The sequence below is a fragment of the Podarcis raffonei genome, chromosome 7, assembly GCF_027172205.1.
Source record: "Podarcis raffonei isolate rPodRaf1 chromosome 7, rPodRaf1.pri, whole genome shotgun sequence".
In the NCBI taxonomy this organism is placed as follows: Eukaryota; Metazoa; Chordata; class Lepidosauria; order Squamata; family Lacertidae; genus Podarcis; species Podarcis raffonei.
In genome coordinates this window covers 81,763,716-81,790,474 of record NC_070608.1, presented here as the reverse complement: position 1 = coordinate 81,790,474, position 26,759 = coordinate 81,763,716, and the positions used below count along the sequence as shown (strand labels likewise).

The window sequence follows — 26,759 nt, the reverse complement described above, 5'->3', positions numbered from 1 at the left end:
AGACAGGCCACGCCCCACAGGAACCCGGCGACGGCCTGGGCGGGACTACACTTCCCGGCATGCCGCGGGGCGGAGCGCGACCGGCCTCCCGCCGCTGAGGGAAGAGAGAGAGCGAGCGCTCGGAGCGTGAGGCGGAAAGCGGGCCGCGGGTCGGATCCTGCCGTTTCCCGGTGCTGGGCGCCTGCCTTGGGGGGCCTCCGCGTGTGGTCCGGGCGGTCGATGCCGGCGGCGCTTCTCGGGGGCGATGCTGCCGAGGCGCAGCTCGCTGACGGGGCTGGCGGTGGGGCTGTTCGCCGTCTACGTGGCGCACACTTGCTGGGTGATGTACGGCATCGTCCACACCCGGCCCTGCCTGGCGGCCGCCCGGGGCAACGACGCCAACGACGGCTGCATAAGGCCTTACCTGGCGCGGAGGCCCAAGCTGCAGGTGAGGCGCCGAGGGGGAGGGGCAGGGGAGGGGGGCAGTCGTGGGCGGGGGGGGATGAAGGGGGCAATCAATGGGTGGGGGGAGGGGACAGGGAAGGGGGAGTGGGGCAATGAATGGGCGGGGGGAGGAGGAAGGGGGCAAGAAATAGGCGGGGGAGGGGACGGAAGGGGGTGGGGCAATGAATGGACGGGGGGAGGAAGGGGGCAAGAAATAGGGGGAGGGGACAGGGAAGGGGGTGTGGGGCAACGAATGGGCGGGGGGAGAAGGAAGGGGGCAAGAAATAGGCGGGGGAGGGGACGGAAGGGGGTGGGGCAATGAATGGGCGGGGGGAGGAAGGGGGCAAGAAATAGGCGGGGGAGGAAAGGGGGTGTGGGGCAATGAATGGGCGGGGGGAGGAAGGGGGCAAGAAATAGGCGGGGGAGGAAAGGGGGTGTGGGGCAATGAATGGGCGGGGGGGAGGAAGGGGGCAAGAAATAGGGGGAGGGGGCAGGGAAGGGGGCAAGAAATAGGGGGAGGGGGCAGGGAAGGGGGTGTGGGGCAATGAATGGGTGGGGGAGAAGGAAGGGGGCAAGAAATAGGCGGGGGGGGGACGGAAGGGGGTGGGGCAATAAATGGACGGGGGGGAGGAAGGGGGCAAGAAATAGGCGGGGGAGGAAAGGGGGTGTGGGGCAATGAATGGGCGGGGGGAGGAAGGGGGCAAGAAATAGGGGGAGGGGACAGGGAAGGGGGTGTGGGGCAACGAATGGGCGGGGGGAGGAGAAAGGGGGCAGTAAATAGGCGGGGGAGAGGGCAATGAATGGGTGGGGGAGGGGCAAGAAATGGGTGGGGGAGGAGGAAGGGGAAAATAAATAGGTGGGTAAGGGGACAGGGAATGGGGAGTGGGCAATGAATGGGCGGAGGGAGGGTGCAATCAGTGGGCAGGGGACAGGGGCAGTCAGTGGGTGGTGGAGGGGGCAGGGAAGGGGGAGCAATCAATAGGTACGTGGGGGAGTCCGTTTGTTCGTTTATTTATTTGAGTAATTATATACCGCTGTATGGTGGAAATGTGTCATTGCGTTTTTGCAACCATGCGGCGGGGGTGTGTGTGTGTAAAATCCAGAGGAGTGGAAGGGAAGCATAAAAACTCCACAAATTCTCCCCTTTCTCCTTCCCATCTCCTTTCCAAGACAAATCAATTTGGGGGTGTCGGTTAGTTCATAGAAATTGTGGATTTGGAAGGGAGCCAGAGGATCATCTAGCCCAACCCCCACCCCCACAATGCAGGAATAGGCAGGGGGGATGGAACCTACAGCCTTGGTGGTGTTTTCAGCACCAAGGGAGCTACCCAAGTGGCTCGTTGATTTGTTTGTTTTGTGTGTTTATGAAATATTTCTGTCAGCAGTTTGCAACAATGTAGAACGTATAATTTTTATTTTTATTTTTTTAAAAAAAACCTTTTAAGAGGCAAGTTCATCTTCCCCTCCCCGTCCGACCCACTGGGTGCCAAGTTGGGGAGGGACACGTCACCTAAAAGGCATAGACAGCTGTGTGTGAGCGGACTTGAGCCTTGCACAATCTGGTTTTTCTTCTTTAATCACAATCCCCCACTCCCGTGTGCCCAACAGTACTGTGGCATATTGTATATTTGCACTGCCTCTGCATTCTTCCCTACCCCTCAAGATTTGCTGTAAGCCAAGTTTAGGTGGGCGAAACTCATTGTGCAAAAGCGGCATGTAAGTAAACTCTCAACCAACTAATCAATGTGAAACTTTCTGAGCAAGGGTCTCATTTTAATATAGCCAACCTCTGCTAAGTTATGAGGAAGCCCTTTTTCCTGGGTTAGGCCAAGGCCCATCTGGTACAGTACGCTTTGCAAGGAACTTGGAGCAGCCCATGGACAGTGCTAGGTGGCCTGCTGCAAACTGACCAGTGAAGCATGGTGTGCTACATAAGCTCTTCATCCTGCTTTCTTTTCCCCCCATCCTTTGACTTACTTGCACTGTGAACCAGGAAGTGCTGCTGCTACCAATCCCCTTCAATATTGGGTGACGATGCTAACTATGCAAGATTGTTGAAAAGTGTAGGAATCATTACCTAGAGACCCTTGAGCCAGATTGCCACCCCCTTCCTGTTGACCAGCCTTGTGGCAATACAACTAAGCAGCAGTCCAGTTGCCCCAAGGCCACCCTACTTTTTTCAGTTCTTATTTGGCAAAAGTTGCTGTTGATCAGAGTTCTAAGGATTAGCGCAGGCATAGGCAAACTCGGCCCTTCAGATGTTTTAGGACTACAACTCCCATCATCCCTAGCTAACAGGACCAGTGGTCAGGGATGATGGGAGTTGTAGTCCCAAAACATCTGGAGGGCTGAGTTTGTCTATGCCTGGATTAGCGAGATACATGTGAATAGCTTCAAGTGTTCTGTAAAGTGCTGTATGAATGCTAAGCTTATGGTTGTTGAAAAACAAAAGTACCCACTCTCAGTTATGTTTTTAATAAAGAGTTATTTCAAATTCCTAGGCAGCGTAAGAATGATATGAGGCCTTTGCACCCCAATTTCCTGGTATTATTACAGTTGTACCTCGGGTTACAGACTCCGCTAACCCAGAAATAGTGCTTCAGATTAAGAACTTTGCTTCAGGATGAGAACAGAAATTGTGCTCCGGCAGCAGCAGGAGGCCCCATTAGCTAAAGTGGTGCTTCAGGTTAAGAACGGACCTCCGGAACGAATTAAGTACTTAACCCCAGGTACCACTGTATTTGACTTTTCTGTCAAAAGGATGGTCTGTGTCGTCTTGTACCATATTAACACCTTTCATCTACAGTACATTGTAAAGTCATGTACAGTGTAACTTTGTTCCGCTGTAGTGGACTCTTGGGAGCGGGGAAGGAGAGACCATGAGCAACATGACAGGCTTGGATTTTGTATGTTCCTCCTCTGTTTCCCCAGTAAAGTAGAATGCTGCTCTCTGTGCCCTGTCAGTTTTATTAGTCTATTGTCCTGTCAGGAGCAGAAAGTCTCAAGCAGGAGAATGGAAAGAAACAGATTTGTTTATTCTGCACTAGACTGCAGAGTTATAGATTTGGAAAGGAGCACCATGCTCTTTAATCGTCATCACCACCCACTGATGGGTCTACCACTACGTGGGTCACTGGAGTTCCATAAGCAGCTGCACTAGAAAAGGGGGCCAAAAACAAATGGCAACTCATATAAATAAACTCAAAACAGTGTTTACAGAAGCAGGCAACTTCCATCCCTGCTCAGCGCTTCATAAACTTGGAGCAGGTGGGGAATCTATCTCTGTTCAATCAGATCAGATTAGAAGAATCATCCCCCACACTTTTAGTCTCAAAAGAGATGGTCAAGAAGAGTTGTGTCAGTTTAATGAAACAAACAACGTGAGCAATTAAAGCAATAAAATTGTTAAAGTAGATTATGGCGGGGGATGCTGATTTTTAGTCAGCAACTAAAAATGCTGAAATAAAAAGGTCTTCATGAACATTGGGGCTGTCATACCTTCCATGGCAAGTGAGTTTCATAGTCTGCATGTGACCACTTCCTGCCTTCTGCATCCCAGCCAGAGCTCTATGGTCCAGACACAGACATCCTCATACGCCCCTTTCAAGTGGCGTCTGCGTTTTAGATGTCACGAAGGCAATGTGGGTTGCAAGCTGAAAACATGCTGGCCTTCAGTTTGGGGCGGGGGGATTGGCAGCAGATAAAGGGAATAAATGCTTGGGATGGCAGGAGCACAGCCTGTTCCACTTTCATCAGCACCCAGCACAACAACATGGTGGAAGGAAGTATTTGTGCAAGCATTGACTGTTTGTCCCTTTTCTCTTTCAGCTAAGCGTTTACACGACCACGCGATCAAACATAGGCACTGAAAATAATATTGATCTGGTTTTGAATGTGGATAACTTTGACGTTGAGTCCAAGTTTGAAAGGTATTAATGGATTTGTACAGTTTTCTTTTAAGACCCATGTATTTAGCGTAAGAGTTAGCCATGTGCTGTAATATTTATCATTGAAATGACGGTCTCTTCGAAGTTTTTGAACTGCAGCTGGATCAGGGTTCCCAGCTTGTGGTTGGTGGACCACTTGTGGTGTGCAATTGAGGTCCGTGGCACGTCTGTAAAAATAGATTCACACAGCATATGCACAGTGCATTACAATTGCTGCAAGAGGCAGAGAAATTCTCAAGCACTCTGCCAAAATTCTCAGTAGATTTCCAGTGTTCCATGGAGGGAAATATTTGGGAACCACTGGGCTAGATCATGCCTCAAGTCACAGTTTTATTTTACTCCCTTTGTTTAAATCGTGTATTCTGCCTTTTACTGATTATTTCAAAGTAGCTTACAATTGTCTGACTTGTGCCCATTTTTAGCATGCTAATTGAAAAGAAGGATGTGAGTCTAATTTTCATTAATGGGATTTACCTCCAGATAAGTGTGCTCAGATTGAAGTTCTAAGCCCATCTATTTTGATTTTCTGGGCAGGATTTGTTCATAGTGTAGGTGTAAGTATTCAGAAGTCTTTAGTAACAAAATTCATCATAAGTGGTTGCCCCTCTTCCCTTCGTTTCCTTGAGTGTGTGCTGTGTGCAGAAAACTTGAGGAAGGAAGGGTCCTTTGCAGAAGACGCAGGTAACATACTTGCTACTTTCACCTCCTGCAAAACCTCAGTGGAAAGGAAAAACAATCCTTGCTTTGCTCAATGGAAGATTGGAGGGGGGAAGTAAGAAGTAGTTTCTCTCTTATAAGTTGAGTTTCTGCCTTGCTGCTGCCTGCAACCAAGCCCAGCAAAACTGGGAGGAAACCACTTTTACTTCCTCCCTTTCCACTGCAAACTTCCATGGAAAAAAGTAGGGACAGTTTCTTTCCCTTCCCAATTAGCTTTTTTTAGGAGAAAGTGCTGTGACTTCTCCCTTAAAAAACACAACATAGAGGTGAGCTTCCTTATCACTGTTCCGACATACAGACAGAAGAGGTGGTTTCTGTCCCATGATTGGGTTCTGGTTGGTGTGCAGACCAGCAAGCGAACAGAAACCTGTTCGGGAAAATTTTGTCTTCTATATAAATGGCCTTTAGGAAGAGTTGGTGCTATCATCAAAAGTTAAAATTCCTGGAGATCTGAAATGCTTCATTAGAACAAAATAAAAGAATGTGGAATCAGTCAGACTCCGAACAGAAATATAAATCTGTTACTTCACCATTCAGCTAAAAGACATTCAAAAGTTAATCTAAAAATTCTAAGTTTATCACTTTATCACACTTTAAGTGTCTAAAACGCTGGTAGTCCGGGTTGAGGCAGAACTGCTAACGATTGCATCTCATGGCGAAGAAAAAGCATAAACGTTATTTGTATAATTAATGTCTTTATTTCGTTTTCAGAACAGTTAACGTTTCAGTACCAAAGAAAACACGAAATAATGGGACATTATATGCCTACATATTTCTCCATCATGCTGGAATTCTGCCGTGGCATGATGGCAAGCAGGTGCATATAGTAAGCCCTCTGACTACTTATATGGTCCCTAAACCAGAAGAAATTAATCTTCTTACAGGAGAATCTATCACGCAGGTGAGAGGGTTTTTTTGTTGTTGTTATTGGGAGATTTCTGACATTTTGCAGTACTTCCGCTGAATAATTCGCCAAGTAAAAATAGTGCTGGTACCTTGTGCACATGAAAACTTTGCTAAACACATTCAGAATTTTTTTTCTACCTGCAAGTGTGCGTGCTTAGGTAATGCACGTGCTCAATTCATTTCTCTGAAAGCAGGGCAGTGACAGTTACTGGCCATAGAAGGAAACCTTTGCCCTTCAGTAGAATTTGCAGGTGAGTTTTAGTGTACATAATGCACCTTTTATGTCAATAACTGCCAAATGAGCCAGAATGTTTGGCTACCTAGGCTCACCCATAAAGAGCAAGAGTAAGAACCTTGCTACAGTCGTAGCTGTTTTCCATGGGGGAAGCCTATCTGTTTGGAGGCTGCCATGATGGCCCGTCAACCCCAGTGGAGCCCCCTGAGAACTTTCATGTGATGAGAGTGAGGACACTTGCCCTGGGCAATGGTTTGCTCCTGGGTGAAATATTGGCATAACTGGGGAGGGTGATGTGAGTTAATCTGACTTATGATTAAGAGGTGGGCTGCTTGGATGCTGAGTCTGTAGTTACATCCTGTGTGATTGGAGAGTGTTAGGTGATTTTGCTTTTTGCCATTGTATATATTTATAGATTAGATTTACATTTCTGAGCCACCATTTTGAACTCTGTGCCTGCTTGCAAAGCAATTAGATCCCTAGTTACTCTGCTCACTATTTTTGAAGCTATTGTTGTTGTCATTATTATTATTGATCAAATTGTTATACTGCCCTTCATCCAAATGTCATAGGGTGGTTAACAGTATAAAAATTCAAAATGAGAACACAAAATACATGATAAAATAAAAACAAACCAATAGCCCCCCTCCCACAAACACATTTAAAAGGCCATAGTATATGTCATGTATTCTACTCATATATTGATCCAGAGTAGAATTCCAATGTACAGTTAGCAGAGTAAAGACTTAAACACGTTGCAGGATTCCCCCCAAAAATAGACCAGAGGCAATTGTATTTCATTCAGCAGAGCTTTACTTCTACTGAATGCAAATGAGCATAATGGTCACAAATCCAATACATTAAGGATTGGCACTGTCCATAAGAAATCCAGTTGCAGCAGACTTAGCTTAAATTTACAATAACTTAACAATAAGACTAAACCTTAGCACTGTATACAGAACACCACACTAGAAGGAAAGAGAGACAGAACGAGAGTGAGAGCCAGGCTCCTTCTGGCCTTTTTATTATAGTTAGCATGACCTTGACAGAAAGAGATAACAGAATCAGTTTAAGCCAGCTGTACTCAGCTTCTCTGAAGGTATAACCCAAATATCATGAACCTTCTGCTTGTTAATTTCACAAAGAGAAGCTTCCAGAACCCTCTTGAATTATTTAGAATAGGAAAGATGTGCCTGCTACACATCAGGTCAATACTTTCTGCACTAAGAAATGCCAACCAACAGAATAGGCATGGTTAAAGGGAAACATTTTCACCTGGCACCTAAAGTTATGTAATGAAGGCACCAGGAGATTTGTTTGGCGAGAGGAATGGAAGCTTTACTTTACTATTCAGATTAGATTGTAATGTCTGCTCCATAAAGATGGAAAAGCAGAAGATTAGAGTTTGAAAGCAGTCGTGACCACACTGTCACCTTTTTTGTAATATTTCTGCCAAAAAGCTTGGATTTCTGAAATAACTTTTGTGTCTCTTTTTATTGAGCAGCAAATTGAAGCAGAGAAAAAACAGAATTATGCTCTAGATGAGCCTGTTTCACACTGGAGGTCCAGGCTGACCTTAAATGTTATGGTGGAAGACTTTGTCTTTGATGGATCCTCTCTGCCTGCTGATGTGCACAGATACATGAAAATGTAAGTATTTTTTAAATTGCTAATCCAAAATTCTACCAAAATATACAGGAAATGTTCGAAACTCCCATTGTTCTAGGCACAATTTGCGACAGGGAATTTCATTAGCGTGAGCAGTTTCTGAGCTCGGGGCACGGTACTGCGCCTAAGATTTCAGTTTTAAACTGCAGAATGGAAGGAAAGGAGGACCTTTTTCTGCCTTCCCACTTCCAGCTACTCTCTGAATACTGGAGAAGAGACCCTCTTAAGAATATTAGGGGGTAGGACTAGACCATGTGAAAAAAGAACATAATATTTTAGCTGCAGTTCATTTGTTTTCAGCTTTGTATGCTTGTTATAAAAAAGTGCACCTAGACATTCTGTTGTTGCACCTATAACCTAGGTTTAAGGTGCCATTTAGCTCCTACCTTTCATATCTTAGTTTCTAACACTGTTTACATCAGGGGTCAGCAAACTTTTTCAGCAGGGGGCTGGTCCACTGTCCCTCAGACCTTGTGGGGGGGGCTAGACTATATTTGGGGGGGGGATTTTTAAACAGATTAAAATTGCCTCTCTATGCCCAACTTTTCTACCACATCTAATGCTTTTTAGTGTTTTAACATCATACATTGCCCTGATAGTTTATGATCCAGAATGATTTTCACAAATAAAATGCTGGGAAGTTGAGAGTGGTGGGTGCAAGGGCCCTTTAGTGCAGGACACAAATCCACTGGGAGAGCAGAGCTGCCTGATCTTGCATTCTTCAGAATTCATCCCTGACCTCAGACAGGGTTTCAGAGATCAGGGTAATGGATGGGATGCTGCTTTTGACAGCTTATTATGTTTATATTAATTGTATTTTCACATTTTGTATTGTACCTTGCAATGTGGGGCCTGGGTTATGTTTGTCTCTGTAAAGGAGATAGTTTTTGGCAGTTTATTTATTTATTTATTTATTATTATTATTATTATTATTTGTTAAATTTGTATTCCACCCTATTCCCATAGATCTCAGGGTGGTAGTAACACCATATTATATTCTTATGTACGTATTTCTCTTTTGTAACATGAAGAACTATATTAAAAATGAGATAAGATCCTGTTGCTTCAAAATAAGTTTGGTGATGACTACAAACTTTGACTGGCTCCCAAGGTCAGTTTGAGATCCTACAGCTCCATGGGCACCCCCAAGCGCGCGCTCTCTCTCTCTCTCTCTCTCTCTATATATATATATTCGTAGTGGGATTCTGGCTGTATATGTAAGGTCAAAGGTCACTCTGCCTTGTTCAGTCTTCCACACATGTCTCTTTCCCTGATTAGCACTTACTAATGAGCACTTACTGTTCCCAACCCTAACCCTGCGGTAAGCCATCTAATTAGACTTTAATTTGATTCTGACCTGTTTTTAGGAGGTAATTTAATTATTGTTTGATTTTATACCAATGTTATATATTTGATGTTAGCCGCCCTGAGCCCGACTTCGGCCAGGGAGGGCGGGATATAAATAAAAGTTTATTATTATTATTGTTGTTGTTGTTGTTGTTGTTAAATAAAAGCACACATTCTACTCATGTAAAAACACCAGGCAGGCCCCACAAATAACCCAGAGATGCATTTTAAATAAAAGGACACATTCTACTCATGTAAAAACACGTTGATTCCTGGACCGTCTGCAGGCCAGATTTAGAAGGCGATTGGGCCGGATCCGGCCCCCAGGCCTTAGTTTGTCTACCCCCAAGGCTACACACGTCACCCATTTGCTTCAGCTTTCTCAAATGTTGGGGCTAAAAATGCAGATACTCATTCTATGCTTTGCTGTCACAAAGTAGATTTTTACAGGCATGTGTTAAAATCAACCCTAGTGTGTCACCCCCAAATAGTTTTGAGTCAGATTCCATTGCTTCAAGATATTGCTCATCTTATAACTCCCCCCCCCCCCCCGCATGGTTAGCAAGTTGATACGTCACACTTGGGTCATAAATTGAGGGGTCAGTGACTTTTGTCTAGCTTGGCCCTCTTCTGTGTAAGGCTCAACTGAGTAGAGGAGCCACCCAAATTCCACAGACCCTTATCCAGACTAAAAATTGGAATGTTAAATGAACTTGGGTTTCATTTCTCTCTGAGAAAACTTGAACAAGTGAGTGTTTGCTTGGTGTAAAGATTATTCATCTAGGTTCTAGGCAGAAATGTTTTAGCTGATACTGGACTATGTGTTTTTTACTTTAAGATACATATAGTAATGTTTGTTTGTTTACTGCATTGAAATAGAATTATTTGTATTCATAACAAAATCTGTTTTAAAACTTAGGGTTCAGTTGGGCAAGACTGTGCATTATCTTCCAATATTGTTTATTGATCAGCTGAGCAACAGAGTGAAAGATTTAATGGTGAGCTACAGCATGCCATCTTACATTTTGTATCATTGTTTGTCTCAATGAACGTTTGTTGTTTCTGCTACAGCAGTGTAAGTTGAAAAATGGGGTTTGCCATCCCATTTTAGCTGTGCAGTTCCAACACGTAGCATGGGAACTTCGTAGAACAATACAGAACGTTTCGCTTTTTCCTTCTCTCCTCTTTGCGTTGTGCTCTGTACATGTAGCCCTTGCACGATTCTGCTGTGCCTGCTGATTTCTAAGGCACACACACTTATTGCCCTTTGACTCTGAAGTGGATGGCATATGCACCCTGGGGAAGCGTAGGGTAGTTCCTGTCAGGAGCTCGTCCTATACTCGAGTAGGACCCTGGCAGAGACACATGCCCAACTGGCATGTTCTCTCCCTCCTGGTTGATCATTCGGGAGCTTCAAAAGCTTCCTTCAGCCCGAACATCACAGCGACCGATGCCAACAGACATCGGCACACTTAGGGTTGCGCAGTTTGCGTAACAGACCTCAGCAACTCAGCATTTTGGCTAATCTACTTTATTTACATATAAATACACACGGAGCAGTGCAGCATGGCTCCCTCTCTCTCTAGCATCAGACAGCAAAGAGAGAGGACAAAGGACAACAGTCCCACTTCACGGAACACAGTAACACAAACATCCTGTCTCCGTCACTTCCCACTCTGTGGAGTCAAAACATACCCCATCATGTGACAGACAACAATCCCATGACTGCAATCACAGAGCAGGAATTCTAACAGCTCCATGTCACTAAGGGAGGAGAGTGCAGGCCTCTTATTCTAGGCAAGGTACTTGCAGTATACTTGGTACTACATCCACCTGGCTCGGCTTCCAGGGGAAGAGCATTAAAGGGCTACATTGCACCTTATGGAAGTCCCACCTGTCTCAGAACCTATTGTGGTATGTGGCATAACCTGGAAGAGTGGAATGTAGAGACAGTTGAGAATCACCCTACATCTGTAATGTTATGTTGCTACTTCAGTATTTTTTTTTAGAAAGATGTTTCTTTTTTATTGTAAGTAGCCCACTGTATGATGTTGCCCTTTTAGAAGGCGTAATCTTAAACTAGTTTATAGTTGTCTGTGTTCATCTTGTGATTCTTAATTTATTTGTTTTCAAACTTGATGCAGATTATAAACCGTTCAACAACAGAACTACCCCTTACAGTGTCGTATGATAAAATTTCGCTGGGGAAACTGAGGTTTTGGATCCACATGCAAGATGCTGTGTACTCCCTGCAGCAGTTCGGTAAGTTTCAGTTTCCACCGGGTTTATGGAGTGGGTTGAATATTTCTGTGAGAATAGTATTGATGAACACAAATCCAGCTTACTGTTGCTGTGTAATATTTGTACCATTCAAGATTAAAGACACCATTTTGAAGTCTAGAGCAGAGGTGGAGAACTTGTGGATCTAGACGTGTTGACAGGACTCCAGTTCCCCTCATAATAATAATAATTTATAATAATAATTTATTATTTATACCCCGCCCATCTGGCTGGGTTTCCCCAGCCACTCTGGGAGGCTTCCATAGAAACCAAAAATACACTAAAATATCACACATTAACACTAAAATATCACACATTAATATCATCTCATCCCTGACTATTGGCCAGGGGCTCGGAGTGCAGCAGCATTTGCAGGTGTCCCCCCCCTTGTCTAGAACTATCCAAATTGTCCTGTCCCCCGTCCCCCGTCTCTTTTGTTCATACATGCACACAGGGCTGATATAGTGGTGAAACTGTTCCTGGTGTTTACCACTTCAGACTGCATGTGAACAAACAATTCTGAAAGTGGTAGAGATGTTGAGAATAATAGTTGAAGCCTCAGTTTGTTCCCCATATGCTTGTTTCGTTTGTAAAACAATTTTCTTGAGAAGGTATTCCGCCTTGCAACCGCTCCAGGTGCAGCCTAAACTGGTATTGTGTGTGCAATGCATGAATATTGGCAATGTTGTGATTTGGATCTTGTTTTATGTAACCAAGTGTCCACAATGGATGAGGTTCAAAGGCAATATATGGTTTTTCAGTGTGAGGTGGGTTGGACCCATGTATGTGTGCCTCTGCAGTCAGCTTTTAACACACAGTAGAATTTTGGGCAATACATTGTGTAGTGCATTACAGAATATAATGCCAATAAAAACCTATGATTTGCAGACGTTTCACTTTTATAAAGTCTTGTTGATAACCCAAGAATTTGCCTCGTACTGAGTCATGCCATTGGCCCATCCAGCCCAGCATTTTTTACTCTCCAAGATCTCATGCAGAATTCTTTCCCAGTCCTTCTACCTGTATTCTTTCAACTAGAGATTGCCAGAGATTCAACCAGGGCCATCTGCACATAAATCATAAGCTGAGTTGTATGTCCTCCATCAATAGACAACACCTGTCTAAGTATTCATATATGTTGTGCTTCCGTTCTATTTGCCCAAGGATGTAAAGGAAGAGAAAGTGTGTGTTTGATCTTCTCATATTTGAACCATATTTAGTATGCTTGGGCCTTCTTCTTCAGCTTGCTTGTAAGCCCATGTCCTGTTCACTTCATTCTTCTAGGCTTTTCCGAAAAAGATGCTGATGAAGTAAAGGGGATTTTTGTGGATACCAACCTCTATTTTCTTGCTTTGACATTCTTTGTAGCAGCATTCCACGTAAGTGAATTGTGGATATTTAAGCACTGATCTGACAGTGTATCTAATAATTATGGAATTCTGTTGGCTTACTCCAAGCTCCTGTTTAGAATAGCACCAGTTCTGTTTGAGGCTCTGTTCAAATTAAGACAGGGATAGAGAGATGCTGGGCTGGTGGCTAGAATGTTAGATATGAGATTGAAATACACACAGTCACAAAGCACAGCCTCAGGCATAATTTCTCTTCCTACCTTACTTACCTCACAGGGTAGTTGTGAAACCAAAACAATGCCCTGAGTTTCTTAGGAAGGAAGGAAGAATGAAAATGTAGCCAATAATGATTTGACATGTTTCACAAGGCTGCATAAGTTTATTTGTCTTGGCCTCCAAGTCTCTGGAAATTGATTTGGAATGCCGGTGTTAATTAAGAGAGACGTTTAGAACCCTGACTGGAGGGAGAAGCTTGCAAAATTAGCTAGTTTGCCTGTTTCATCTGTAAATATAATTACAGATTAAGAAAAAATGTAATGCAAATTGAGGTGTTTTTTTCATATCACAGGCTTTTAGCAGCTGATCTACATTGTGGTGTGTGCTGGGGTTTTGTAGCATTAGAACCTCTGACTGATTACTTGAGAGGAGATGGACATGAGGAAGGGTTTTCTATTGGTTTGCCCACTCTTAATTGTAAGGTGTTGCCAGTGCTGGGTTCCACAGACCTGAACGTTCGGGAACCGAAATGTACGACAATGGAGTCGTTCGGGAACCGAGGTTCCACTGTACCAACTCAGGCTGTTGGTCCTCCTAGCAAGTTGCAGGTCCGCTGTATTGTTTCCTGCAATATGGAAGTGGATAGACATTGCCAGGCAGAAGGTGAAAACAGAGGTGGGCTCACATGGTCATCTAGACAAGGGATGAGGAACTTGTGGCCCTCAAAATGTCGTGGCCTGGTAGTTGTAGTGCCTGCAAGACTTTACCAACTGTAGAAACGTCATTGTGCTGCTCTCTTTTGGTCGGTTCCAATCTAATGGCATCTTGGTATTTGCAGCTTCTCTTTGATTTCCTTGCATTCAAAAATGACATCAGCTTCTGGAAGAAGAAAAAGAGCATGATTGGCATGTCTACAAAAGCAGGTATGGAATGTGTGAGTTTCTGTGCCATCTTTTCATGGTTACCAAAGCCAAAGGTGGAGCAAATGCGGCGTCCCAGCAAGGCCTACCCATACTGATGTGGCCCGACCCTGTTACATTTATTCCTCTTTCCTCTTGAAACAAGTGCCAAGTGGCTAAAGCAAGGGTCCTATCATTTTAATCTCTGCACAGTTCCCTTGATATAGCATCCCTCCAGAGTGCTAGTGCATTGGGGAGGGGTTGTAAAGGATTCTGTTGCTCTTCTCAGCACTGATGGAAAAAGGAAGAATCTTTTTTAAGGGCCTGCCTGGCCCAGTTTAGGCAGCTCTGTTGATTTGGGATTTTTCCCCTTGTCGCTCAGCACTGAAAGGTGTACCAGTTGACTATAAACATGCCTGTTTAATCTGTCTTCAGTGTCTCTGATGTTGTGCACTCTCAGGGAGATTGAAATGGCAGTTCCCATGCTGTTCTCCTTCCTGTGCCACTCTTGCTGTTGCCACCTATTCTGCTATTCTTGCCCACTCTGCTTGGCAAGGTGCCTCTGGACAGAACCACTGATGATACTTTGCCTAGGGCTCTGTAGACCTGGAGCCAGTTATATGTAGGAATGCAACTATTAAAACAGAGGAATGCCACTTTTCAGTAAAGTTGGGTGTAGGGTTCTCTAAACTCGAGAAATGCATTATTTTAAAACTCGCACGAGTGTCCTCATGTGAATTTCTTCCATGCAGTGCTTTGGCGATGCTTCAGTACCGTGATAATATTTCTTTTCCTACTGGATGAACAAACAAGCTTGTTGGTGCTGATTCCAGCCGGTATCGGGGCAGTGATTGAGGTGAGTTGCCACACATGTTTCATATGAGCCCAGGCACCCATATCCTCAAAGTAGCTTTGTGTGGATTTAAACCAATTTTATCCAGTATATTTCAGTAGGTCAAAACCAGCTTCATTCAAAATGAATTTGGCGTTTTAACCACTTTTTGGCCCGTTGACTCATTTCTGACAACGGCTGTTAACAGTGTGAAAACTGAAATCAGTTAATAAAACAATACGTGAAGATGCTAAGGTAATGTTTTTATCTTCCAGCTTTGGAAAGTGAAGAAGGCATTGAAAATGACAATTGAATGGAATGGCCTGGTGCCAGCAGTGAAGGTAAATTACTTTTTAACTGTTTGTATAGAAATCGTCTTGCTTCATTCGAACCGTTTTTTCTTCCAGAGTCGCTCTGATCATAGCATACTATGCCTCTAAGGCCCAAACAATGTATAATGTAAAGGATCTGGGATTAGGTCTCCTAGCACTTTTATTTTTCCAGCATTTCTCCCGACTCCACCCCCACGCCCATTTTTCTACTCTGAATTCCAGCCCTCAAAGCTTTCTGTCCACAGCATGAGATTCCTTAACCTGTTTCTGCTACTTGGGGTTATTGCTTTGAATTAGCAATGGTGTCTGTTAACATAACTGGAGAAGAGGATATTTTCACTTTGCCTCTGTGGCTCCCCATTCCACGTTCCGTACTGTTCTGGAGGATCACCCAACCCCCCAGAACAGATTTTGGGGGGTTGTGGGGCACTGAATGGCAACCTTGGATTTCATTCCTAAATCTTTTCCATCTGTTCTAGGTGAAATATGTAAAGTGGTTTGTGCACTTCTTTCTCCATTACATTTTTAAAAATTAGCCCCCCTTATCAAAACAGTAGGGCATATGGTCAACCTGATTGCTTCTGTTCCTATATTTTATACAGTTTGGTGCATTTACTGAGTCTGAGAAGAAAACTGAGGAGTATGATACCCAGGTAAGAGAAATCTGCAACGTAACATTTAGTTTAATACCCAGAGGGATAGCAGCAGAAAGCAAAGTATTGTCACAATTTAAAGGCTATTATATTTTTCATAGCATACGTTTTCATGGGCTCAGGGCCACTTTCTCAGATGCATGATGTAGTAGACCATAACTGAGTAGAAAATATTTGTTGTGGACTTTCTTAGTAAGGAAAGAACTGATATAGAGCCTTGCCAGGCTCTGTATAAAAATGGAGACAACAGGTCAAGGGTGGACAGGAATGAGAACTAGTGTTGTCAAACGAATGGCATTGCGCTCCAGATTTTGAACTCCCTCGTAGTTTAATACATGCTGTTGAATTGAAAGGTCTATAAGGAATCATGTACGGATTGGTCTTTCTGCAAATATAGTTTGAAGCTGCAATGTGGGTGTTCGTGTAAAGTCTATGCTACATTAGTGGGAAAATGGTTTTGAGTTATTTCTAAAACTCAAAGACGTTCTGCCTCCTGGTCCATTTTCATGTGTGTGTCACAAAATTCCATCGTGTACTGAGGGCAGAGGCAAGAGTTGGAATGGCTCCTGGACATTTCATCTGTTGAAGACTCTGCCCTTTCCCAGCATCGACTTCTAAGTATTAACTTTCAACGTAATGAAAGCCCAGTGTGTTTTAGTGCATAGATGGTGGTTTGGAACCACAGAACCCTATGTCCAATCCTAGGTAACCTTTGATCAGCCACCATCTCTCAGCCTAACCTGTATGATACAGTCGTGAAAATAAAAGTGGGGAAATCCATTTATGCCACCTAGAGCTCAGTGGACAAACGGTAGTAATATAGGAGTAAAGTTCACCCAAAAAATGTTTTCTTTTTCAGGCTATGAAATACTTATCATATTTACTATACCCATTGTGTATTGGAGGTGCAATTTATTCATTGCTTAATATCAAATACAAAAGGTAAGGTGCTGTGAATTATTTCAGAAACCTGAAATTACTGCTTAAAATGTCTGTTGCATAGCCTTGAGCCAGTGACTTATAATACTGCAAAGTCAAAGAAGGCAAATGGTTTGGAAATGTTATCCCGGTGACTAAATGTCTGCCTTGTTTTATGAGTTCTCTTTAGTTAATGTAGCAAAAAATATATGCTTGACCAGTTTGAGATGAGAAGATACGGTACTATAGTGCTCCGGTTCAGAGCTTGCATCAAAATAATGGTTTGGCCATTAGGAACGTGCTACAAAACCACTTCACAAAGTGTAGCTTCTGATTATGACTTAAAGGCAAGCAGTAGTCGGTGGAGAGCTGCGGTCACATAAGTAAAATAAGCATGAGATGCGAGTTACATGTACACCTGTGATTTCTTATGTTAAGCAGTCGTTCTCAAACTTGGGTCCCCAGCTGCTGTTGGACTACAACTCCCATCATCCCTAGGTAGCTCATCATCAGGGATGATGGGAGTTGTAGTCCAACAACAGCGGGGGACCTAAGTTTGAGAAACACTGTGTTAAAGCATGGAGGAAACAGAAAGGCGGGGGGAGAGGGGTTGTATTGAGCTGGTGTGGGTTTTGTTTTGTTTTTGAAAAGAAGGAAATAAAGCAGCAAATAATGTTGTTTTTCTTAATTTAATGCAAATATTATTTTTATCGCCCCCCTTATAGCTGGTATTCATGGTTAATTAACAGCTTTGTCAATGGTAAGTATGGATTTGTTTCCTGTGTTTAGTTGAAGTCTAGTTCTCTAAAAATATGATTACAGAGTGAAGTTCTTCTTAAAAACGCTAGTATTTCTTTGTCATTATAATCGCCTGTGGTGAAACTCGCTGGGCTGGGTAGAAATCACAGAACTGAATGTTTTCTCAAGTTAAAAGAACAAAAGTAGCACCCTCCAAGTAGTATAGTAGGGTGTCTGGCAGAAGGGTTAACTAGAACCAGAGGCTACTGCTCTGACTGCATGGTGTTCTTTACATTGGGGAGCACTCAGATGTAATAGGTTCAGTAGTTCTGAAGTTGTGCGATATAGCAAGAGCTGGCCCTGGCAAGAGCTGGGGGGTCAGCATCATTGAGCAGTGGCCGAGCCCCCAGAAATATGCCCCATGAAGGCGACTGTTACATATGCAGTACAGTAGATCCAGCTATCCCTGTTTCCCCTAGAACAGAGATGGAGAACTTCTGGCCCTCCTGATGGGGCTGAACTACAACTCCTATAATATCTGGCTTGCTGCGCCTGATGGGAGTTGTAGTTCAGCAACATCTGGAGAGCCCAAGGGTTACCCACACACCTACCCTAAAATCATTTTTATTAAAATGCCTGTGCTGGTGCCTTGGAACTACTTGGCTTAACAGAAGCAGGAGCTTATGACAGAAAGAATGTATAACTTTGGGTTTCATACTATATCTTGCTTTAGGTAGTCCATGCTGTTTCTCCAGTTCATCCTGCAAAGGTGTCCAAAGTGTCTGAACACATGACATCAGCTTTCCTTGTGTATCACAAAGGAACGCATGGGTGGCTTTGCACATTACTCTGTAGCAGCTTGTTATAAATAGAAAAAGAGTGAACAGATCCAGGACTAGCAACTCCTCTTGATTGTAGTTGACAGTTGGAGTAGAAAGCAGCAAGACAAAATTTTGGTTGTCTGCTATAAGAATACGTAGCAATTATATAACACCTAAAATCTTCCAAGGCACTGTACAAGATTACAAAATAATAATAACCGTCCCTAACAGATCTTATAGAAAGGGGAGGGGTGATGTGCAAGGAACAGGAAAACTAGCCAATTAAGGTGTTAATTCCTTATCGGGTTACATAAATGTTTAACAGCCAGGTGGATTAGCCACTGTGAGAGACAGTTCTGAGAGAGGAAGAACCAAATGGTAGTTAGCTAGCTAAAGGAGTGGATTAGGCTGACTTAACCTCTCCCTTTGCTGTGGCCAAGCGGAATGGCTGCTAATTACACTTTTACTTGGGAGCAAGCCTTGCTGCATTCATTGGGATTTATATCCAAATAAGCATGCATGCAAAAGCAGCCAAGAGTGTACCATATGCTTTGTTTGTATCATCTCAACTATTTTTACAATAATGTTGCAACGTAGGCTAGGGCTGTTGTCCCATTTCAGGGAGTGGTTCCCCATGACATGGCGGCTTTCCTAAGTTTGCCTGGTCCCCAGCGTTTTGCAGGGGGTAGATTTGAATAGGAGTTTCCTTCCTTCCATTTCTTAGCTGTGACATTACCCTAGCTTCATTTCAAGCGTAGAAATGGATAGGTACCAGAAGTCTTGTTTTTATTTTGTTGGGTGGCAGGATCCTCCATTAGACGATGTGAGCTAAACCTCCCTGATCACCCAAACCAGTTAACTCAGTTTTGTGGTTGACATTTTGAGAAGTTCGTTGAGAATTGCAAAATTATTTAACATGGGCTTTGCCATCTCTTAGTTGAGTTTAATCAGTTGTCATTGTATCCTGATAATGTAAATGTGGTAGAAATAAAAGTCTTTAAGGGCATTAAGGCTTTGTTCTTTAATGATTAAACCTAGTTCATGTTTTCTTCCCCAACAGGAGTATATGCTTTTGGATTTCTATTTATGTTGCCACAACTATTTGTAAATTATAAGGTAAATCTGAAGGTTTTAAAGAATACCTTAATCTTTTTGTTTTGCCCGGCCTCCTTTACTACTGCTAGTATATATGAATGTGTGGTTTCATTTCTTCCAGATGAAATCTGTTGCACATCTGCCCTGGAAGGCATTCACATACAAAGTAAGTTAAGTTCATTTGACAGTTCTAAGATTTATAGTTCTGACCCTCAGTTAATATCATTTAGTTGAAAATCAGCAGCAGTTGATGACCAAACAATATGCACCAACAATTATAATATGTAGCAAAACTCTTAATGTGGTTGAGATGAATGCTGAGAATGCTTCTATAGCCAAATGTCTTCACTCCCGAATGCCGCAAACCTGGAAATGTATGTTCCGGTTTGCGAACGTTATTTGGAAACTGAACGTCCGACGCGGCTTCCGATTGGCTGCAGGAGTGTCTTGCAGCTAATCGGAAGCCGTGCCTTGGTTTCCAAACATTTTGAAAGTCGAACGGACTTCCGGAATGGATTCCGTTCGACTTCCAAGGTACCACTATCAGTGGTCCCTTGTGGGTTGTAAGGTGTGGTTGTCAGACTGCATTTAGCTTGATGGGTCACAAGTTAGGTAGGCCTGAAGTCTAGATCCTGGTCTGCATAACAAAAAAAAAGCATGGAAACTGTTCCAGCTGCTACTGAGGGTTATAGTTCTTGTCTCTGTCTAATCAGTTTCTCCCCACAATTTTTTAAGGGCCCTTTTTATTACTGGTTCCCAGTCAGATTGAGTAGATTGAGCTCCTGCTTGCCTCTGCAGATCAGTTCAGGACTCTGACTACCTCCCCACCCCACCACAAAAAATGCATGCTAGTTTTTAGTTCCTGTGCAGTGAGTTGCTCTTTTAAGGCTTACTGGGAGACGAGATGAGGTGGGCTACACCCCCAGTTTCTGAGATACCTCTTTAGCTTCAGAAACTCTGTTTAAATGTTGTATTATGAAGAATGGATAATTTGGTTGAAAACTTGGTTTGCTGGGAACAACACTTGATTGATGTTCTGCTACGTAGGCTGTGTTCACCTTGTGCATTATTTTCTCCAGGCATTCAACACTTTCATTGATGATATTTTTGCATTTATCATCACAATGCCAACATCTCATCGGCTGGCATGTTTTAGAGATGACGTGGTGTTCCTGGTCTACCTTTACCAAAGATGGTATGAGTTCCTCTTATAACTTTAGTTTTTTTGTTTTTGTTAATGTTTTGCCATTCATTCTTTTGTCAAAAAAGTCAGATCTTACTAGTTCTGTATATGTGTTGAGGAAAATGGCCCTCAAATTCTGTTTAAAAGGGAATCCTTGTTTAATGTTGGCGCTAATTGTAACACTGAAGAGCAGATAAGGAGCTGGGAGGAATTTAGAATCCTGCAGGATATACTCTCCATCTCTTAACTATGTTTACATGTGGTAAAAATGCTATAGTCATGGGGCTACTTATGCTTCCTGCTCACCCCAGCCATTAAGTATCAAACCTGCCCCTGTTCACAATCCTATGATGTCTTCTGTTTCTTGGTCACACTCCAGCAGAGATTCCTAAAACTGGTCTGGGACCAACCACCAGTGGTCCTCAAGTTTCATTCAGGTGATCCATAGCTTCTCTGTGGATTTGTGATTGAAGATAGGAGACTGCACATCCATCACATGAAATATTCATACGGATTTTAATAGTATTCTAAGGGCTATTTTTATTTTTATTGTCTCATCGTTTGAATTCTGGGGAGCACAATGAAGTTTGATACATAAGAAATAAAAAGAGAAATAAAAGTGCAATTGAAGATCATACAGCACTTGGCTCCAGCACATTACAATAGCTACAACAGGCAGAGGAATCTTTAAAGTGGTCCACCACGACTCTCAGTAATTTTCAAGCCGTCTGTGGGTTCAAGAGTTTGGGAACCACTGTGTTATCATTTTAGTCTCCCCCAAAATCAATTATGTGCTGTAAAAAATAAAATAGAAGAAAATCCCTGTCTGCAAGTGTACAGTCTAATAGAGATGGGCAGCAGAGGGTATGGAAAGCAGGGCAAGGGCAAGATCCACTCAACAATTGGCAACCCATATATAAAAGTAGTATCAGGATTTCACAAGTATCATTCAACATACGTTGACAGACCGTGTTGCTGAAAAGAATAGTAATAATTAGCATCATGATGGCATTTGCAAGGAAGGATATTCTGGCGTTGATGCATGAAAAACTGTACCAATTAAAGGTGGCAAAAGTATGTCCCTGGGGAGACTTTTCTTAAAGGAAGTATTAACTGTTTCTTTTTATCTGCAAGGCTTTATCCTGTGGATAAGAGCAGAGTGAATGAATATGGAGAATCTTACGAAGAGAAGCCGAAAAGAAAGCCCCACAAAGAATAACTTAGGATAACTCTAGGAGTCTCTTTGGACTGATACTGGCTGCATAATGTTGTCTGGCTTTTAAGAAGCAGCAAAGCAAAAGAGTATTCTTCAAAGCTTGTGACAGAACTTCATGGACAAAATATCATCTGCATTGCCAAAATATGTTTTGATTGCCTTTGGATCTATCTTTGCTGGTTGTTTTTTGTGTTCAAGAAGTCTGCCAATATTTCTGCCAGGTTTCACTCAAATGATTAACATTTTGAATTTCTGTGGAAGTTTCTGCATAAATATTTGTGTCTGTCCTGCTTAATGTCTCTGACCCTCCAGTATCCGGCAGTGTGGTTGTATGCATTTAAAGGCCTGTGAGAAATAGAAGTATACTGTGAATAATTACAAAAGGGTAGCGAAAGTGGGGAGGAGGCCAGCACGTGACCTTCAAACCGTCCAATAAAATGCTTTTGTACTTGATTGGGCCAATCCCTGGGCATGATCCAGTCAAATTCAGGACCCTGATTTCAGTGCAAGAGATTTCAGTGCATTTTTATCTCACACGTTGAAATCATGTGGACTTTAAAAAAAGTTTGCTTGACTGGATTGCACTCCTTGTTTTGTATCACTTTCTCCACCATGAACATCTCATCTTTTAGATTGAGATGACAGCTATGCTTCTCACAGTGGAACATGTTATCATAGCAGAATTGGGCATTGTTGCTGAAATATTGTCAATATACAAAGGCATGCACTTTAACATGTATGTACCAAACAGTTCTAAGCCAGCACTGGACACAGAAAGCTTGTAACTTTTTGAAATGCATTTTTTTAAAACGACAAAGGCTTATTGGCATAAGTCCAACTGAGCACATGCAACAAATAGTATTCAGTTGTTTTGGGGTTTTTTTGTACAGTGGGCAAAATGTTGTCCTTCAACCCTAGAGTTAGGATTTCTTCATTCCTTCCAAACTGGATCTTCGTTCCTAGAGTGAGAGCCATTATGTTGTAGTCAAAAACCTCTTTTTAAAAAAACAAAATGTAAATACATACTTGCATGACACACTATTGTGCCAATTATATTTCGGCAGGGAAACTAGGCCTTTTTCTTCTATATTGACATAGATAGCATAAAGATGGGAAGAAGTTGCTTAAAGCACCTAATAGAAAACAGAGACATCAGAAGGGAAGTGTAAAGAGATTCTGTTGCAGATCTGCTGGAAAAGGAATTGAACTTTCCAGTTGCCATTGCTTTGGGGGGGGTGTTGCAGGGTTTTAATCTTTTGCATTTTTTAAATTTTTTTAATTTGGATGTGTTGATCTAATCAAATAGTGTCACTAAGTCACTTTATTTTGAGCATGTCCAAAATGCAAGTGAAGCTGCCTTATAAAGGATCTGCACTTGTATCACAGCATGACATTTGGTAGAGCTACAATCCCACCTGTCCTTTTTGAGCTTTGATCTCCAATGAATTCCATGGAATTTGGACTCTAGGATTTTTATTTTTATTGAGACGCTGTGTGCACGTTGGCCTAATCCCCCCACCCCATCCAATGGATTGGCGCATAGGGCCTGCTCCCCGCTGTGCATGCTTAAGCCCATTGACTTGAATGAGACTTGAGTATGCTTAATGGTGACCTTCATTACTAAGAGGTATTGCATTCAATATGGTTGAATATGCATGTTCCTTCCGCACTCCAGCATCAAAAGATGCACTGGTACTTTATTCTCTCAGACGACATTAGGTTGCTTAGTTTGGGGTGTCAGGATACTCTAAAAATCTGTTTTGGTTCCTCAGGACTCTTTGCCCCCCTGCTATATTTTTATATTTTTAACTGGGAGGTGGGGGGTGTTGGCAGTCAATTAGTTCTCTGTCTTATTTTTTCATTGGAGGCATTTTCTCCCATTGAAATGAATGGGCCTTAAAAGAGGTGCACTATGGTTGGATGGTGTCCTTTTGTCTTCAGCTTTCAGTTTATCTGGATGCTGAAAGTTTCTGAAGTCGTTCCCAAAACCCTGAAGTTCTGCATTTGGGTAGCTTTGTCTTTCAACATTCCTTCCTTACTTGCTGTGGTTTCTCTGGCAAGTAGTAATATTTTGAAGTGCTAACAAGTGCCTTTGTAATCTCTTTTTTTAAAAAAAAAAAACTTTTGTTTTTTCAGAATTATGGTAAACTTAATAAAATTGTTGTACTACTAAGTTGAATGTAAACTTAAAATATGGGCACAAAGCAGTCAGAGTTCATTCCCATGGATTTCGCGGGGAAAGATTTAAACACTTACTTAAAAATCACAGGCCCCAAGAGTACTTAATGGGAGAAGTAGACCATAAATCTAAATTTCCAATAAATTCAAACTGGTAGAAGCTTCTTATTGTTTTCAAATTATAAAGAATAACCTCTTGGCAGAAATATTAATAGCACATGTTTGTTTTTCTGTTTGGTGTCTAAAAGTACAGAATATCAGTGATTAGCTGAATAATTTGCAGTGCAAACATTGTTTGGTTTAAATGAACATGTTTTATTTTTAAACTTGAATGAGGAGTGTATTTGGGAACATCAAAGTGTCCTGTCAATTCAGAGAGACCTGGTTAGCCTCCCATCCAGTCAATGATATTTGTTTCCTTCATTCCATGTAAATAAATGTTTATGGGTATGCTTTTGTTGTCTCTACTTGACATTCTCATTACGTTGTTGAAGAGTATTCTTCACATTCTGTTTCATTAAAAAAATGCATATGTTCATACTTGTGAACAGTCCCTCTTCCTGGGGAAACTTGGGGAATTGTAGTTCTGTGAGGGAAATAAAGGTTTGCTAACAACTCTCAGCGGGACGCGGGTGGCGCTGTGGGTAAAACCTCAGCGCCTAGGACTTGCCGATCGCATGGTCGGCGGTTCGAATCCCCGCGGCGGGGTGCGCTCCCGTCGTTCAGTCCCAGCGCCTGCCAACCTAGCAGTTCGAAAGCACCCCCGGGTGCAAGTAGATAAATAGGGACCGCTTACCAGCGGGAAGGTAAATGGCGTTCCGTGTGCTGCGCTGGCTCGCCAGATGCAGCTTGTCACGCTGGCCACGTGACCCGGAAGTGTCTGCGGACAGCGCTGGCTCCCGGCCTATAGAGTGAGATGAGCGCACAACCCTAGAGTCTGTCAAGACTGGCCCGTACGGGCAGGGGTACCTTTACCTTTAACAACTCTCAGCAACCTTAAAAAAATAAAAGTTCCCAGCATTCTTTGTGGGAAGGAGGAGCCATGACTGTTTAAACTGGTACAGTGGTACCTCTGGATGCAAATGGGATCCGTTCTGGAGCCCCGTTCGCATCCAGAAGTGGTCGCGGGTGTCATAACTCGGGTTGAATGTGCTTCAGGTTGAGTGCTTTCGGGTTGCGCTCCGCGGCAACCTAGAAGTAACGGAGCGCATTACCTCTGGGTTTCGCCGCTTGCACATGTGCAGACGCTCAAAATGACGACACGCTCATGCGCGGAAGTGGCAAAATGCGACACGCGCCGTCGCGTCTTACGTTCCATTCAGGATGCGAACGGGGCTCCGGAACGGATCCCGTTCACATCCCGAGGTACCGCTGTATAATAGTGCTTCAAATGTATAGTATGGAAGTGGCCTTAGGCAAGTTGCTATTCTTCCACCACCCCACCTACAATTAAGATTTTTTAAAGAATTACTGAAAGAAGAATGGTGAAACATTGCAAGCACATGCTGCTGTCGTTCATAACCGCCTTGGAATGAGATTAGGATGCTATACAGAAGGATTGTCTCATTGGTTAAATTGGGATTGCAGGCTCACACATCGCCTCTGCGTGTAGCCATCAAGAATCTTGCTTCTCCATTGTTGGCCATTCCGTTTCCCATGCTTGCGAGGTAGGAGCAAGTTGAGGCTGAACTGTTATTGAGGTTCTGCCTTCTGGCCATGAGGGAAGCAGGCTGTGAGGGGGGAGGTAAGTGGAACCACTGATCCCCGAACCAAAGGGAAAGCCACCCCAAAGAATCTGCTTGCTGGTGTTTGTCCGGTGTCATTGCTGTGAAGAGGTTGTGAATTCCCTGACGTCCGTGTAATTATGACTTGCAAGTATATGGATGATGCAAGTTAGTAGAGGATGGAGCCAGGGAGTTTGTTCCTTTCGCATAGGCTGAGGTGATGTATGCTAATGTCATGGTGCATTCTGCCTTTAGAAGATTGGAAGTTGGCTTCTCAGAGAGCCTGCAAGGTCCTGTGCCACCAGCTGGGCTAAATGACCCTCGTGGTCCGTCCATCCCCAACCCTATGATGTCTTCCCTTTAACTTTAAAAATAAATAAATTGCAAAACACAGCACTAATTTGTTTTTTTAAAAGAGCAGCTGTGCAGCAGAGTCCCCCACCTTCCCGGGAAAATGGAAAAGCCAAGCTAGGAAATGAATAAAACAAATCCAATATTGTACTGGGTCAGTGCCGGATTTATGTATAAGCTAAACAAGCTATAGTTTAGAGTCCCACTCACTTGGGGGCCCGGAAATTTTTTTTAAAAAAAAACTCGGTGTACATTTCCAAAATATAAGATAAAAAGCAAATAAAATAAAACCTACATACAGCAACAGTGTTTTGTAGGCTCCTGTTTGTTATGTGCAAATGGCTTTAAGTCCACAAGTTACCATATAGCATATATTCAACACACAAAAACAGCGGCAATTGGTTGTTGGCAAAGAACAGCTGGATATATAAAGGGCCCCATTACCTTCAGTAGCTTAGGGCCTCATCAAACCTAAATCCAGCCCTGACTAGGATCGAGAAATGAATAAAACAAAGCCAGTACAAAAGCCAGATGCCACAAAACCGCTCAGTGCATATCACAAGGGGGAGGGCGGTGCTGCAAAACAACGTCGCCAAAGCGCAAAGCTTGCCTGCATTTCCCACGCCCTCAAAGCAGGTGTTTCTCAAACTTCCCTAAGGATGATGGGAGTTGTAGTCCAGCAACAGCTGGCGACCCGCGTTTGAGGGGCGAGGCGGGGCGAGGCGGCCACG

General features: G+C 43.2%; 1 protein-coding gene across 1 annotated transcript; it reads left to right on the top strand.

Annotated features, from left to right (window-relative positions):
* The first annotated feature begins 171 nt into the window (after nucleotides 1–171).
* On the top strand, nucleotides 172–24,403 carry CLPTM1L (CLPTM1 like). Its single transcript, XM_053397219.1, has 17 exons — nucleotides 172–427; nucleotides 4,252–4,352; nucleotides 5,799–5,988; nucleotides 7,733–7,878; nucleotides 10,163–10,241; nucleotides 11,388–11,505; nucleotides 12,808–12,902; nucleotides 13,927–14,011; nucleotides 14,740–14,843; nucleotides 15,095–15,160; nucleotides 15,754–15,804; nucleotides 16,664–16,746; nucleotides 17,448–17,482; nucleotides 19,342–19,397; nucleotides 19,498–19,542; nucleotides 20,456–20,571; nucleotides 21,694–24,403. The coding sequence occupies exons 1-17, from the start codon at nucleotides 245–247 to the stop codon at nucleotides 21,776–21,778; spliced, it is 1,638 nt and encodes a 545-aa protein (XP_053253194.1). The 5' UTR covers nucleotides 172–244; the 3' UTR covers nucleotides 21,779–24,403.
* The last annotated feature ends 2,356 nt before the right edge of the window (nucleotides 24,404–26,759 follow it).

What these genes read in the sequence shown, in the direction of transcription:
- CLPTM1L (XM_053397219.1), top strand. Translation starts at nt 245, where the DNA reads ATGCTGCCGAGGCGCAGCTCGCTGACGGGGCTGGCGGTGGGGCTGTTC. An exon ending in AATTAACAGCTTTGTCAATG is followed by an intron (nt 17,483 to 19,341) that starts GTAAGTATGGAT and finishes CTTCCCCAACAG; the next exon opens with GAGTATATGCTTTTGGATTT. An exon ending in GGAAGGCATTCACATACAAA is followed by an intron (nt 19,543 to 20,455) that starts GTAAGTTAAGTT and finishes TATTTTCTCCAG; the next exon opens with GCATTCAACACTTTCATTGA.